The 16,930-nt window shown below is 50.7% G+C and overlaps 1 protein-coding gene across 6 annotated transcripts in view; it reads right to left on the reverse strand.

The window, feature by feature from the left end:
* Window positions 1–16,930, reverse strand: part of COBL (cordon-bleu WH2 repeat protein) — a 276,897-nt gene that overhangs the window by 96,263 nt on the left and 163,704 nt on the right. For all 6 annotated transcript variants that reach the window (XM_043588470.1, XM_043588471.1, XM_043588468.1 and 3 more), the window contains one exon: window positions 16,728–16,910. In XM_043588470.1, coding sequence (XP_043444405.1) covers window positions 16,728–16,910 — 183 coding nt within the window. The remainder of the gene's footprint in view (window positions 1–16,727; window positions 16,911–16,930) is intronic.

Below are 16,930 nucleotides of genomic sequence, written 5' to 3' on the forward strand. Positions count from 1 at the left end.
AAGGGTGTGAGTCACTGGGGGCCACATTAGGGTATGCCGGCCACCAGGACCAAAAGTATATCTTACTGTCTTGTCATGTGGGGCCTTTGGAGGTGAAATAACTTCTCCAGGGTTATAACAGTTAGGTGGGTGCCACCTCTGATTCAAATCCAGGCAAAGCATACATCCTCCAGGTATACCGCATACCTCCCGACAAGCAGAGATATGCTCCCCACTGGTCGAACAGTCTGGATCCAGCCACAGACAAGGAGCAATGACAGAAGCAGGACATCTGCAAATCGTTGCTTTCTAATCTTCCAGGAATCACGTGAGATGCCTCAGCAAATTCTGCAACTCACGACTCCCCAACATGATATTAGTTTTCAAAGTCTCAGAGTTGCCGGAAAGCTTTTTATTTCTATGTATGTATATAGATACACGTTACACATACATACATATTTGAAGTTTGTCTATTTTGAGAGAGAGAGAAAGCGAGCGAGCACGGGAGGAGCAGAGAGAGAAGGAGAGAGAGAGAATCCCAAGCAGCTTCTGCACTGTCAGCATGGAGCCTGAATGCAGGGCTCAATCCCACAAAAGGTGACATCATGACCTGAGCCGAAATCCAGAGTTGGACACTTAACCAACCAAGTCACCCAGGTATCTTTATCTCCCCATTTATCTTTAAAGGCCATAGAGATCACACTACATCAAAAAGTCCCACAAATGACACACGTTAATTCAGGAAAATCAAAACATTAAAACACACCGATCAAAATCAGAGGGGTATTATCTGGCAAAGAGAGATGGTCTCAGTTTGGTTATAAATCAAGCTTCTCTGGTGATTTTATTACCTCTCTGAAGTTACACAGTAGTTAGCTAGGTTCTGTATTCCAGAATCTGTTGTAATCCTAATGATGTGTACGATAACACAGTTTCTAATAGTTCATATCAGAAACTAGCTCAATGCTAACAGAAGTATCAGTTTCATGAGTAACAGTTGTAAAGCTTCAACCTGAGAACCAAGTTCTTTTTGAGAAACCATAACTTACCAGCTGGCTCGTGCGGGCAAGTCCATTAACCTTGGGCCCTTGTTTATAAAGTAAACGAAGAAGAGAGCTAAGCTGTGTTCCTGATCTGCAAGGTCCTTTCACCTTTAAATTTAGAAACTGGGCCTTAAGCCTCTCGGTGTTAATACGGAAACTGGAAAGTAAGTAAAGTTTATAAGGGGAAAAAAATAAGATCTTGTATCTCAAACATAAGCCAACTGTCTGTTGAACTAATGTCTTTGCAGTAAACCCATGCGGCCGCCCACATAAATGGGGCAATGGTGACAGTATTCCCATGGTAAGATTATTCACTTAAAAACAATACTCATCTACACGGGGCTTTCAATCCTTGAAGATTCTTGCTAATTCTGTAAGCACTGCCACCAAGACGTGGTCACACATTGGCCCTTCCAAACAACCTTGGTTATGCAGACAGCCATGGGCACTATTCTTATTTAAATAAACATTTTTTAACGTCTATTTATTTTTGAGAGACAGAGATAGAGCATGAGCGGGGGAGGAGCAGAGACAGAGGGAGACACAGAATCCGAAGCAGGCTCCAGGCTCTGAGCTGTCAGCACAGAGCCTGATGCGGGGCTCGAACCCATGAACTTCAAGATCACGACCTGAGCCGAAGTTGGATGCTTAACCGACTGAGCCACCCAGGCGCCCTGGGTATTATTCTTATTTTGCTTGTGAGGAAACAGAACCCTGGAAAGTTGAACGGCAAGTCCTTTTGAGTGAGTCGTCCAAGGTTGTAGAGACAGCAAATGGATGAGAAAGACATTACAGGGGCACCTGGATGGCTCAGTTGGTTAAGTGTCCGACTCTTGGTTTCGGCTCAGGCCAGGATCTTACAGTTCGTGGGTTCGAGCCCGCGTTGGGCTCTTTGCTGACAACGTGGAGACTGCTTGGGATTCTCTTTCTCCCTCTCTCTTTGCACCCCCCCCTTCACGCTTGCTGTCTCTCAAAATAAATAAATAAGCCTAAAAAATTTTTAAAACAAAATAAAGTAATAAAAAAGAAAGACCTCACAGCCTCCTGAGGACTATATCTCACTGAAATACGAGATATCTGCCTCGTTGCTTATTCCCTCAGCAAAGACAGGCCACATGCTTTCAGATTTGTTGCTGGAGTCCTGTTTTGGGAAGCTTAGCGTATGGGAGGAAGTAAAGAGGAAATACGGTAAATTCTCCGTCTCCTTTCTCTCTGCCCCCCACACCCTCTCAAACAAATAGTAAAACAAAAAAATAAAATATGGATTGGAATTCTAAAACCCACTGTTTCTGACTTTTGGTTACCAAGGTGATCAGAAAGAGCCCTAAAAGTATTCTGATACAAAGAAGCAAAATGCAACAGTAAGGAAAACAATGAAATCATGATTTGATCAGATTCTACGCGTCGTCGCAGGGGAACACGCAGACTTGTTAACGTGGTCGACAGGAGGAACCCCAGTGGCCAAAATGACGATGCTGGAGGCTAAGAACAACATACTTAAACAGCGGCTATTTAAACCGTGTGACTCTATAATATAAAGCCCAGCTTTTAATTTCCTTTGTGTCACCAAAACGTCAACGGGCAGGAAAGCAGCCAAGCTCCCTTTTCATTTTGATTCTGTCGCTGAGGCCTCCATAAATGTCACGCTTGAATGACGGCTAAAAATACAGAAGACTTTAATCTTCTTCAAATAAGCTCGCCTCTGTGGCTGCAAGTGGCGGGGGCGGGAAAGGACCCGTAACCAAGGGGAGATGTGAACCAACTAAAATAGCTCCCATTTCCTTTCTCTGCAAACTCTCCTGATCCATGGCCCTGCCCTCTCCACCCAAGGAAGTTCCTGTGTGGCTCTGTTTTCGCAGGCTCTGTGACGGGGATGGGGCGCGACAGGTTCACACGGGTGTTTGTTTTGACGAAGGAATGATACTTCCTCTGAGCACAATACAGAGCCTCACCTCTGCCTCCTCAGGGGAGAAGGAAACATCCCAAACACCAGAGGCACCCCCCTCGCATTCACACGTCCCCCAACGTTTAAACAACAAGAAAAAACTGTTCTGCACCATCATACCTTTTGTTATTTGCTTCTCCGTATTTTAGGATCTGGACAAAACCTCTAGGTGGCTGTGTGGGTCAAAGGGAATTCGTACAAATCCACTATTTAGTTCTGGGCCAGTTTCGTCGATTTACTAACGGGCAGGTATGCTTTGTCTCTGGAACGTTTGAAGGGTAAATGCGCAGTTATTGTTTCAAGCATTGACTCGAAAACAGGTCAAGTTGGACTGGGTCTGAAAGAACCTTCACCGTCCTGCTTCTTTTATCCTTCATTCCTGTCAAGGCTTTTGAAGCCCCATAACACACGGTATGAGCAGAGAAACAGATCTTTGCAAACTGGGTTGAGCCAAACACTAGAGGCGGTGTCTCAAAAAGTGAGCAGATGACCCACCATCGGGCTGCACTGGTAAGATAACAGGTTCAAGCCTCGGCACTGCCTGCAGGAGATGCAGGGGAATACGTTTCTTTTGGTATGAGTTTAAAAATTTTTATTTATTTTTGAGAGAGAGGAAGACAGAGTGTGAGCGGGAGAGGGGCAGAGAGCGAGGGAGGGAGACCCGGAATCCGAAGCAGGCTCCCGGCTCCGAGCTGTCAGCACAGAGCCCGACGCGGGGCTCGAACCCCCGAACTGCAAGAACATGACCTGAGCTGAAGTCGGACGCTTAACCGACTGAGCCACCCAGGCGCCCCCAGTGTGAGTTGAAATGGGTTTCGGACGAGTCAAGCTTATGTATGTTTGGCACTGGGAAACCCCTGGTTTGGTTATTCCCCCTAGAGAACGACAGGTTAGCATTCCTCATGAATCATCTGCCACTTTTGCTTAATTTCCTTGATAAAGGGCACAGGTGGAGGGGAACTGATTCCATCCCGGTTCTGCCAGATATTCTGACTGCAGGATCACCCCCATGAGAAGCAGACGGGGCTGCCGAGAAAGAGCTCCATGGCTCGGAATCCTGAATTCGCTCTGTTTGAAAAATCTGGGGATTGGCTGTGCACGATGGAGCATGAGTATGTCCTCCAAGGAGATCTTTAGCACTGTTTTTTTTTTTTTCAGGTGTATTTATCTATTTTGAGCAAGCGAACGAGAGAAGAGTACAAGAAGGGGAGGGGCAGAGACAGTCCCAAGCAGCCTCCGACGCAGGGCTCGAACTCACAAACTGCAAGATCGTGACCTGAGCCCGGATCAAGAGTCAGACACCCAACAGACTGAGCCACCCAGGCGCCCCTAGAGTTGTGTTTAATGTTGGGGTTTTCATTCTCCGCTAGCAAACACATGACTTCCCTGTCAACGGTGAGTAAATGAGCCTGCTTTTTCGTTTCAAACGTCCTATCCGTTTGAGAATCTCTATGTCACAAGAGATGACGGTGGCAGCACTGGCATGATACACCAGCACCTGCTGAGACCTGACCCACCGCATCTCCCGCAGAGGGCTCAGGGCCAGGATGCAAGCCCGCACGTCTTGCGCTCAAGCCACCTGATGGCCGCCATGTTTCCCTCTGATCCCGTTCAGCGCCCACGCAGGAGAACCTCCTGCCGGAGAGATGTCTCTGCCTCAGGTACGTCCCTGTGATCTCACGTCACCTTGGTAAACCTTGGCGTCCTCACTGGTACAATGAAGATCACAAGAGTCCCTACTTCATGACGATATCGCGAAGATTAAGTGAAAGAAGATGACGCACCTGAGGTCTTAGCACCGTAGCTGAAACACAGCAAGAACCGGGCCATTGCTGGGTCATTATAACTGTCTTAATGCTGACCTTGGGACCAGGTGGCTGGGGACGGACAATGTGCCTTCTCTGCCCAGCTGTCCTGGAAATCCTTTTGCTGGTGAGAATACTGGTGCACACGACGGGCCAGGCACAATGGCCCCCATCTCCAGCTGCTTTAACAGTTGAAACACTACCAGCCAGGGTGGATAGTCTTTCTTGGGTAGGGCTTCATCCCTGATCTGCATGTCACCTGCTGGGAAAGAATCTGGAAGTGATCCTGCTGGGAAAGAATCTGGAAGTGATGTCTTCACCCTGTCTAGTCTCCGGTCCCCGGCATGGGAATTAGGGGGGGGAATCATGAAAAGCAGGGGTGCGGGGGTGCCTGAGTGGCTCCGTCGGTCAAGCGGCCGACTTCTGCTCAGGTCACGATCTCGCGGTTTGTGAGTTCGAGCCCTGCGTCGGGCTCTGTGCTGTCAGCTCAGAGCCTGCTTCGGATTCTTTGTCCATCTCTCTCTGCTCCTCCCCCACTTGCTCTCTCTCTCTCTCTCTCTCAAAAATAAACAATTTTAAAAAAGCAGTGTTGCAAGTGGGAATTTCCCATGGATTGGACCCACGTGCCATCATCTACCCAGACAAGGGCTGTTCTCTGGTATCTGGGGACATAAGATGTCTGCTCCAATGAAACACCGAGAGCCTTTAAAGCACCGAATCCGGGGCGCCTGGGTGGCTCAGTCGGTTAAGTGGCCGACTTCGGCTCAGGTCATGATCTCGCGGTCCGTGAGTTTGAGCCCCGCTTCGGGCTCTGTGCTGACAGCTCAGAGGCTGGAGCCTGTTTCAGATTCTGTGTCTCCCTCTCTTTGACCCTCCCCTGTTCATGCTCTGTCTCTCCCTGTCTCAAAAATAAATAAAACATTAAAAAAAAAATTAAAGCACCGAATCTTACCTGCCCTTGAATTCCTTATGGCCAAGGAAACTGAGGGCACATAAACAGAAACTCAGCTTCCCTTTGTTATGGGCTAAGTTTGGTTCCCTCCCCGCCACCAACCACAAATACGTATATTGAAACCCTAACCCCAGTACCTTAGACTATGCAGGACTGTATATGAAGAGAGGGTTCTTAAAGAGGTGATTATGTTAAGATGAGGCCATTAAGGCAATTCCCACATTCCTTCCAGAAGAAGAAGAGGCAGCAAGGACATGCATAGAGTGAGGATGTGGCCCGGAGACGGCCGTCTGTCTATAAGCCGAGCCAGGCCTCAGCAGAACCCTGACCTTGGACTAACGGCTTTGGAACTGTAAGAAATCAGTTTCTGTTGTTCAAGCCCCCCAAGTCTGTGGTATTTCATCAAGGCAGCCTAGCTAACTGGTTACCCTTTGACTTAGCTGGTAGGCGGGCAGTGTGCCTGGAAAGTTTGAACTACTATGGATTCTACGAAGGCTTTCCCCCAGAAAGTGTTCTAGCTTTTGGTTTTCCTCACTGCCGTGACTCACTCTCCGCGTGCTCGTCATCTATGAAAAGGAGACAGGAGTCCCCACAAGAGCGGGACCAGACGGAGTCCTGACTTGCTACAGACCAGCGTAAGCCGACACGGCATCTAACTGCCACGTGGGGTTTCCCCATAATTATCACTCGGGCACCCCAACTCTGCCAGACGGAAGGTTCTTTCCCGTGTTCCACGAACACGAACGATTCTGGAATTCCCACGTGCCAGTCCCCCGTCCTGTCCTGCGGACACAGCCCCAGCCCAGGACAGGGACTTGTCACATCCCGTGAGGCTTTACGTTTCTTGGCTTAAATATTCCAATTTCTGCTATTGTGTTAATAAGGGCCGGTAAGCCCCAGACTCTTCAGTTTCTACAATGTTCTTTTGGCGTTTAGAAAAAGATTTTTTTTTTCTCTTAAAATATGATGTTGAGACATAGTCACTCCAGTTGAGCAGTATGGGGCCATTGCCACCTTGCCCCCTCGTCACACTTCTGTGAATTTAGGCTAAGGCTGCCGTAAACTCTGCCAGCACCTCCAAAATAGCTGTGCCTTTTCCTCGGGTGCAACCATTTAGCGAGGTCCCCACCCCCACCTCCATTCTTGCCCCAGAAATCTAGGGGCCCCAGGGTCAGCCTTGGATTGGGGCCCACCGAGGGGCCTCAATGGGACCCGGGTCTGGGGTTACGCGTGTCCAGGGTCTACAGTGCAGGGAGCACAGGAGTGATGGATCTAGGGGCCACTGGAGACGCCGAAACCCTCCTATCCCTGAATGTCATCTCACTGAAGATCACTGCGGATCCCGGAAGGCCTCCTGTCTAGCTGCCCCATGCACCCAAGCCTCCAGCTGGACGGCGTACCGTGTAAGTCAACACACAGGTCCATCTGCCCATGTGTGTGTCCCCAGAGACCTCCCAGAGAGACAACGACTCATTAATCACCACTGAAGATGAGGCCATGCTCTCTTTGGCTCTTCTCCCACTGAGCCCTCGCTCTTTTGTTTATAAAATGCTCACTCACGGGCCACTGGGTGCCAGGCCTTGTGCGTGGGGCTGGGACGCACCGGAGATTGAGACACCGTTCCCCGCGGGGATTCAGCCAAATGGATGGCCAAGTATATGCTGGGTCCTCAAGGCCGTGGGGATAGGGGTGGTGGATCCTGAACTTGTCACCAGCAGTCTCCCATGTAGTGGCAGTTACTGACCTCTGCTAAGGGGCTCCCTGAGGAGAGCTAAGGCCGAGGGGTCCCTACAATGCGGGTGGACTTTAAAATCACGAATGCCGTAAAATGCACTCCAAGTCACGATGCCGGGGCATGGCTCATCATGCCCACGGAGAGGCGAATGCCCAACCCCCAAGCCAGTCAGACTGTTGTCCAGAACTCAAATGCACAGGATGATGTGCCTCAGAGAATGGCTCTGTTTTTATCCCCAAAGAAACCGTAACAGCAGGGAATAAATCACGGAAGTTTTGCCCTTTAGCGGGGAGAAGATGATGTGGTTGGGAAAGTGCTTCTTCTTTCCACAGGAAATCACCTGTTGCATCTGCTTTGGTACGGGTGGGGGGGGGAGAGGGTTGGGGGGCACTTTGTGGGGGAGGGGTGCTTGGTGTGTCTCCGGTTTGAGTAGTAAGAGGTCTGAATTTCATAAAGAAACGTTCACAACAGGCTCAGAGACAGGGGCGTCTGGGTGGGGTCTTGGTTTCACCCTCAGGTCATGATCTCACAGTTTGTGAGTTCAAGCCTCAGGTTGGGCTCAGCAATGACAGCGTAGAGCCTACTTGGGATTCTGTCCCTCTCCCTCTCTCTCTGCCCCTCCCCTGTTCATGCTCTCTCTCTTCCTCCCTCAAGACAAATAAATTTTACAAAATCTTTAAAAAATATTAAAAAAAAAAAAAAAGAAAAAAACAGGCTCAGGGGCACACACACAGAAGAAGCCAGAAAGAAAGGCCTGCCATGGGGGGAGCCTTCCAGGGCAAAGTCCCTTCCCGTCTGCGCAAGGAGAGGGCTCAGCTGGTGGGAGGAGGGAGGAAGGGAGAGAGGGAGGGGCTTCCTTCAGGGTAACCTGGAGGGCTAAGGGTCCACGGGGATGCCCTGAATGGCCGGGAGTGGGGGGGGGGGATGCTCTGAGTTACTAGCCTGCAGGCCTACACAGAGGAGGGACAGGCAGTGCAGCATGGGAAAGAAGTGGGGCCCTCCTGTGGTATTCTAGAACATTCCAGTGTGGAGGGCAGTCAACAGTAGGGAGGTGGAAAGCCTCCAGCCACACCAGAGAGAAAGCCTGGTACCTACTCGCAGTTTGTAACGGGACGTATATCCAAACCCTGGGACGGGTCCCCAGGCCACAGGACTCCCCAGCTCAATGCGCACATGCCTTCCTCTCCAAGGTCTGTTTGCCTCTTACCAAGTCACAGAGGGAACGCGGCCCCCTCCAAGTGCGTTCATCTCATCCGCACTGCCTCTGCAGGTGGGGGGACGGGGCCCGGTCTTCCCAAGAAGGGCCACACACGGTGCAGGACGTGCGGCCGGTGAGAGCCCTTGCCTACGCGGTCTCTGACCTGCAGCGAGGCCTGGACCGGCTCGGTTTCCTCAACTCAACTGACGAAGGGCCATTGTGACGAGCAAGCTGGCCAGGATGGCCGTGAGGGGTGAGTCCACAATTTACGTGGTGGCGTGACTGTCTCTGCACACGGTTCCTGCACCCCCACCGTACGGTCACTTCTAGCTCTGGGATCCGGCAGAAGGCTGCCCTGGTGGGGGGCTCACCGACCGTCTTTTCCCGTAGTGACGAGCGAACTCTGCAGGCTTATGGCCAAGTTGTCGCCCTTTCTAAAGTAGGCTCTGCGAGCAGGGCATTTGTTAGTTCTTCGCATACATATTGCAACCAGTGTCTTTCACTTCGAGGGGACCCATCTTTCCACGCCTGGTAAGTGAATCACGGAAATGCAAAGTGAATGAACATAAACGCTTGCTGATACAGCGGCACGGCATCAGACGTCGGAGACACGGCAGGGAGCAGAGACACTAAGTCCCCTGCCTCTGGGCTTACGGGTTAGACGCTGGAAGAAACACAGATGAGAATGGGAAACGGAGCAGACTGTGACCGGCGGGTGGAGGGGTGAGGGAGGCCTGGCCGGCGAAGCGGCCTCCAAGCAGGGTACAGGTGAGGGGAGAATGTGACGGGGCCCCGCGGCGAGGACAAGTCGTGGACTCCTCTGGGAGGGGCGGTGAGGGCACAGGGGAGGCGCTGAGCCCAGAGCTGGAGGCTGCGGGCGGAGGTAAGAACTCGGGTCATGCCCCAGGGGGATGATGCCCCCACTTGTGTTTGGACCAGTGTTACTCTAGCAGTGGTGTAGAGGGGCAGGAGGGCAGGAGCAGATGCAGGGACCCAGGAAGAGGCCACTACTGCAATGTGGGTCGTCCCAGGCGGGTGGGAGCCCCTGGACCAGGGTGCTAAGATGGGTATGGGAGAGGTGGCCGCCTTTGGGATCAGGGCTCTTGGACAGGGGGTGTGGCACGTGAGGGACAGACGTGGGACTATAGACCTTCCCCCTCATCTTATACGGGGGATCAGTCCAGGTGGGGCCCCTCCCCTCCTGGGTCCCTGGCACACGGGGTGTATCGAAGGGACCACTCTTCTCTACTCTGAATCCTTTCTGGCCAGCACAGCGCTCCAGGAGGCCAAGGCTGAGCCATCGCTCATGTGAGCACCACCCACGTGCTGGAGGTCATCAGAGGTCTTTGATTAGTATGAAGAATAATTTTTTTAAATGTATATCTAGTTTGAGAGAGAGAGAGAGAGAGAGAGCATGGGTACACAGGCGTATGTGCAGGGGAGGGGCAGAGAGAGAGGGAGGGAGAGAATCCTAAGCAGTCTCCACGCTGTCAGGACAGAGCCCAACATGGGGCTTGATCTCACGAACTGGAACATCATGACAGGAGCTGGGATCAAGAGTCCGACACTCAACCGACTGAGCCACCCAGGGGCCCCACGAAGAATAATTTTTTAAAAGTCTCCAGGCATCATCCCCTTTGCCAGAAACAAGTTAACAACCAGCAAGAGGCAAGTGACAGGGAACTCGGAGGAGTCCCCACTCCAGGGGGACAGTGGAAATGGCCCTGCGGGAACAGGGCTTCCATTTACCTCAACACCCTTGCGGACGTTTGATTTAATAAGCAGCAACCGTCAGTCCTAACAGCAGAGAGAATACGCTTGGAGCCCACCCTGGTCCGTGACCCTGCTCGGTGGGGACGCCCCCCCCCCCCCGCAACAAGGGTTCCTGAGGCTACATCGCTGGGGGGGGCCTTCTCTCTGCTATGGACCGGGAAGCAGAGGGAGGTCAGGAACATTCCAGAATGATCTGACGCACCACCACAGAAACGGACTGTGAGTTTGGCGATGGTCAGATGTACACTTCAGTTCTGGATGAAGTGTGTCGTTGGGGGTGCGGTCAGCAAAGGGTTACAACGTCCTGTAATATTCTAGGTACCTGATTCTCATACGGAATCTCAAGTAGTAACACTTTCCCCTGATTTCTAACGTGTGCAGATTGCCCGAATTATTCACACAGTACAAAACGCTGCACTGAGATATCCAAGGAATGAGGGTCAATTCATACTCTTAAGTGAAGGGTGTGGACGTATTTATTGAACTCGTAAGCCATTTTTCATGGAAAAATCTTTTTTGGGGTTATACTAATAACTGATTGTAACACCAGCCTCCTCATCTCTCATTAAATTTTTTTTTTTTTTTTTAATGAGAGGGAGACACAGAATCTGAAGCAGGCTCCAGGCTCCGAGCTGTCAGCACAGAGCCCGACGCGGGGCCCGAACTCGTGAACCGCGAGATCGTGACCTGAGCCGAGGTCAGCCGCTCAGCCGACTGAGCCACCCAGGCGCCCCTCCCGATCTCTCATTTTAACGGCTGTCCCCACCAGTGGTTTTAGTCCCAATGCAACAAACTTGAGATGGTGTAGAGATGTGGCTGTCATACTGGAATTATCTGGTGTTGAACGCTTTCCACGATGAATGCCATAATTCAAGTGCTACAGGACAAAAGAGAGCCTGGATAACTAAAATACTTTTTGAATTCCTTGTCCTTACGATAAAAAAGGATTCAGAGTTGTCTTCGGCATAAAAGCGGGCGTAAAAGAACCATGTGCCGACTGAAAAAATTAGGGAAGAGCCGTTTCCTCTGCATTTGTGGAAAACGAGAACTCAAATGAGACCACACAGCATTTTCTAGAAAACTCCCACAAGTTGTTTTTAATCAACTGACAGACAAAAGCGAAATACGCCTGTCCGTGACCCGCAGAGCGTTCTAAGAGGCAGATATCGGCAGGCGTGATTTACGGGATTCTTTCCATCTTGAATGGCTAAACTGAGTCACGTAAGCACAGATCACGGGACAGTATTCTATTCTTGTTCCTCTCAAAGAGGGGCTTCAAGGATCCTTCAAAGGATGAGCAACGGCCCCCCAATAAACTCTGAAAGTGTGGACCTGTGAACGAGGTGTATTCACAGTTTGTGCCTGACGTGGGGGCAAAGCCAGCACGAGGGTGTGGTCTTGTTTCACGTTGCCTTTGGTGTTTACGGCAACACAGAGTTTGATTTTTTTTTAAGTTGATTTATTTATTTTGAGAGAGACAGAGCACGAGCAGGGGAGGGGCAGAGAGATAGGCAGACAGAGGGAGAGAGAGAATGAGAACCCCAAGCAGGCTCCACACTGTCAGCACAGAGCCCGATGTGGGGCTCGAACCCACAAACCCGTGAGATCATGACCTGAGCCCAAACCACGAGTCGGACACTTAACCAACTGAACCACCCAGGCGGCCCCCTGCCCCTGCGCCCACGAGTTTGAGTTTTAAGTCTAATCTGCCACTTGGTTAACGCAGGAGCCTGGCCAGGGCACAGAGCCACCGTTCCCACTGGTCGGTCCTCCCTGCCTCCGGCTCTTCCATTCCCGATGCCTGGCTCTCACAAGGGCTCTTGTGCTGTCTGCATACCTAGGGGGATGGCGAGGTAGTTGCTGCGGGACTCACCAAGGCCACAGGACCAGGGCGGACAGAGCTGGGATGTTAACCCCAGGAGGCAGCTGCATGGCCTGTGGTCTGGCCTCTACATCATGTACCCGGGAAGGCTGCCTTGGCTGTTCCCATTTTGCAGAGGAGGAAACTGAGGACCAGAGAGTGAGTGGAGGGGGTGCCCACGCAGGCACTTGTGTCCGCGGCCCCACGCGTCATCTGAGATCTGCGCTGATCCACAGCCCAGAGGGGGGCACATGTGTGCAAGAGACAAGAGACTACCCTCCTTGGGGATAGATACTCAGACCTGGCATACAAAGGGGGCTCTGACCCCCAGGTAGGCACAGCAAGCAAGAACTCTGCCCTTGATCGGGGCCAAGGACAAGGCGTGAGGTCGTCTCAGCACACAGCAGAGTGGAGTGATGACCCTGGGGAATCTCAAAGGTAAAACGGGAAGAAAAATCCCACCTGGGACAGGCAATCCCTCGGTCCCTCACACGAACACACCCTGGGTCCCGGCAAGAAGAAGCAAGAACTATTTATTTATCTTAACATCCAACGTTAGGCCTCAGCTAACACTATGGCAAACTGTGCCCAGACGTTATTGCAGAGCACAGATCCATTCATCTCCAGGGAAACTCTTCTGCGGGAAGAACTCTCCAGACCCGTTCAAGATATTTACACCGAGCGAGCGGATCGGGGCAGCGGAGTTTCTGCGGCGCGGTGGTTCTCAAAGTGGGGTTTGCCTGGGAACTTGCTGGGACACAAATTCCCAGGCCCTGCCCCAGACCTACTGAATCAGAAACCCTCAGGGTGGAGCCAAGCAAAATGTGTTCTAACAAGCCCTTTGGGGGTGATTCTGATGCTCGCTTAAGTTCGAAAACTACTGACTCAGCGTATGGTGCCCTCACATATATATCATTCCTGTCTGAATGTTCCACTTAATTAGAACTACATTCGAGGTACCGGGAAGAGGGATGAAAGTCTGGCACAGAGATTCGGTCTCCTCTGGAAAGATAACACGTCTCTCGACCCGTCTTGCCAATTTCTCTGCTAACAGGCTTGCTCGAGGACACCATTAATTTCTTTCACTGGCGCTACCTACCCCCTCCGGGAAAGTCTCTCAGGAAAGTATTTTAGAAATAACAAATACTGGCGATCACGTCGTGAGTATAAAAACAGGTAACAAACGCTGATACAAAGACAGCATTTGGGGGACAATGGGTCCCCTGAACCGACACTCGTCTGACATGATTCCCCTTCTGCGACCTGAATAAGGGAACCCTGAATTTTTCGGACCAGATGATAAGAGAAAAAGATAAAATATTTTCTTCTAAAATAAGAAAATGCAGGCATTCTCCTTTCCCCAAACTAGTCATGTCCTTGAAAATAAGCCTTTCCTTTCCATTCAGGACATCGGTGTTAGGAACAACTAAGTTTTTCCAAACAAACATCTTATCTTTATCTGGAAGGAAGTTGGTGAAAAAGGAACTGACGTTCTTACCCGACAACGATGACAATACACTTTTGGGTTCCTTTCCCAGAAATTAGTAAATAACAAAATACCTTTCATTTAAAAAGGAAAAATAGGGGCGCCTGGGTGGCGCAGTCAGCTAAGCGTCCGACTTCAGCCAGGTCACGATCTCGCGGTCTGTGAGTTCGAGCCCCGCGTCAGGCTCTGGGTTGATGGCTCGGAGCCTGGAGCCTGTTTCTGATTCTGTGTCTCCCTCTCTCTCTCTGCCCCTCCCCCATTCATGCTCTGTCTCTCTCTGTCCCAAAAATGAATAAACGTTGAAAAAAAATAAAATAAATAAAATAAAAAGGAAAAATATGGTCCCAGCAAATACTTAAATCTAATCCATATGCCACTCATATGCTTAAAAAAGGAGAGCATTTCTGTGAGCCAATTTCTGCGCTCATTCTGTGCCAAATAAAACAGATTTTAGTAAGAAGCTTTTACTGCCTCCGAGGGAACTCTGTTCATTTTTCAGCTTATAGAGAACTATTTATTTTTCACTTGAAATTCCCGATTCCCTATTTACGATGCATTTTTCCACTCGGGCAGACTTTATCCACTCTGGAGAAGCATGTTAAAATCTGAGAACACCTCTTCTCCGGACGGAAGGAACTTTTAAGATGCTGATCGGGTTCAGCATCAACCTTCGAGAACACCAGGAAACGCAATTCTCATTGCAAACAGCCCTCAAGCAATAATGATGCTGGAACTTGTGGTTTTTGGTGCTAACATCCCTCCCAATCAGAAGCAAACTGATGTCCCCAGAGGGAGGGGGCTGAAAAGTACTAAATGCTAGAAGTATGGTCTGTGGGTTATGAAAAAGTTCAGATCCTAAACCCCAGAAAAGGTTTACATTTCACCACACAAGCACAGGAAGAAACTTTGGGTTCAATTTGCACATTTAGTCCCACAAGTGTATGACCAAATGGGGTGCATTTGTACCTAACGCTCTTGGTAACAAAAGACAGCTAAAACATCCCGGAGAACTCAGAAGAGCTTAGGAGCATTAGAAAATGCTAGGGGCGCCTGGATGACTCCATCGGTTAAGTGTCTGACCTCAGCTCAGGTCACGATCTCGTGGTTCGTGGGTTCAAGCCCCGCGTTGGGCTCTGTGCTGATGGCTCGGAGCCTGGAGCCTGCTTCGGATCCTGTGTCTCCCTCCCTCTCTGCTCCTCACCCGTTCACTCCCTGTCTCTCTTTCTCTCTCAAAATAAACATTAAAAAGAAAAAAAGAAAATGCTTAAGAAACACAAAAAATCAAAATATTTTCTTCTAAAACGTGTTGTGTCAGGGTTTTCCAACAGATTGCTAAGGCACGGATGGAAAGGTCTGTCGATGGGAGCAGGGTGGTCTCTGAGACCTGGGGATAAAGTTCACACCTGTGAGGACGGAGGACGATTTATTAAGATTTATGAAGACTGATGGACAGACAACCAGGCAAGAAGGAATCTGAGAAGACTACTGCTCCAGAGAGCCACTTAGGCAACTTCTAACCATGACCCCAGGCCGACCCTCCCATCTGGGAGGTACAGATTTAGATTCTAGTTTATTTTAAGGAAAAGCCATCTTATGAATACGCAAAAAAAAAAGGGTTCAAACCCAGAGTAGCAGCAGTGTGAAGTTTTCTGCCTCCACGAAGCACGGACAGGCCAGGGACGCTAAGGCAGAAGGAAAGAGTCAGGAAATGAAGCCCCTGTGAGAGAATTAATGTGTGTTCTATAAAGTCCCTGTTTGCAGCGTGGTGTCCCTGTCCCCCAGGGAGCTGGGGTGCCAGCCACTGGGAACCTTCCCTGCTTGGTGAGCACTAATGCATTCTTACTGTGGCTTGGAGTCTTGGAATGCATGTGGAGCAGGCCCACCTGTGGGCACGGCTGGTCAGCCTTGGAGAACACAGCTTCTAGAAGATTCCAAAGTCCGGTCCCATCCCGGCCACACCGTGTGCTGTCCCTGCTTCCCCCCACCTGAATGAGGACGGATGCATTTAGAAGATGAAACCTGTACATCAGTTTCACCGTGCATCATCCCAAGCCTCGAGAACAGGAGCTGCCTGGTCAAGGAGCGTCCCGGCCCCTGAGAACGGAGGGCCTGGGATTTCCAATCGCGCTTCATACCGCGGCAGACTCGCGGGAGGACAGAAGCCCAGTGCAGACCCCAGCTGCTGAGGACAAAGGCTCTTTCTGGTCCACACATAGTGACAACCCCTTGCAAAGGTGTGACGTTGCTCTGATGATAAACTTAGCACCCATGGCTTCCTACATACACGGTCTCTGCAAACGTCCCATCACGTGGAAAGTGACTTAGTGTGAAAGGCCCTCCCTCCTTTCCTGTGCATCTGAATTATTTGGGGCATCTATATTTTACGACCTATCATCCCTGTCCCGTACAGACTCCAGATTTCTTTCAGTGCTCTGAACCACGCTATTTTCTCATTTAGAGATCATGACGACGCCCAAACTTTTAATGTTGCAGACACAATAAATGCTAATAACAAGCACAGGCCTTGAACGCCTGAGAGCACAGGAGGTGTCCTACCTTCCACACGTGAAGGAGCGTGCCATCTCATCTTTACTTCTACTTTTTTTAAATGTTTGAGAGAGAGAGTGAGCATGAGCAGGGGAGGGACAGAGAGAGAGGGAGACAGAGACTCTCAAGCAGGTTCCCCACTCAGCTCAGAGCCCGACGTGGGGCTCGATCTCACACACTGTGAGATCATGACCTGAGCCGAAATCAAGAGTCAGACACCCAACCGACTGAGTCACCCAGGCGCCCCTCACTTTTACTTCTAAATAAAGCTTAAAGATTCGATCGAAACACTCTCCCCGCTAAAGCCACAAATTTGCAGAAGGTAGGGCACACAGGGAACTTCCAGAGAAGTCGCCGGTCCTTTTAGTGGATCCACCACTCCCCGGAGCCGCCCTCCGCCTACCTTTTCTGAGACCTTGTCCTGCACTGGTGGCCCCAGGCCGGGCAGCGTCGGGGGCGGAGGGGCCCGACGCTTCTTCATGTCCGACTTCACAGACACCCCTGAGATGTTGCCAAGCGACAGGGATGGACCCAACGTCATGGAACGCGGATTCACCGCTGGGGAGTTGGGCGTGGTCAGGCAGCCCTGCGGGGAAGGGGACAAAG

Source organism: Prionailurus bengalensis, chromosome A2 (genome assembly GCF_016509475.1).
Source record: "Prionailurus bengalensis isolate Pbe53 chromosome A2, Fcat_Pben_1.1_paternal_pri, whole genome shotgun sequence".
NCBI lineage: Eukaryota > Metazoa > Chordata > Mammalia > Carnivora > Felidae > Prionailurus > Prionailurus bengalensis.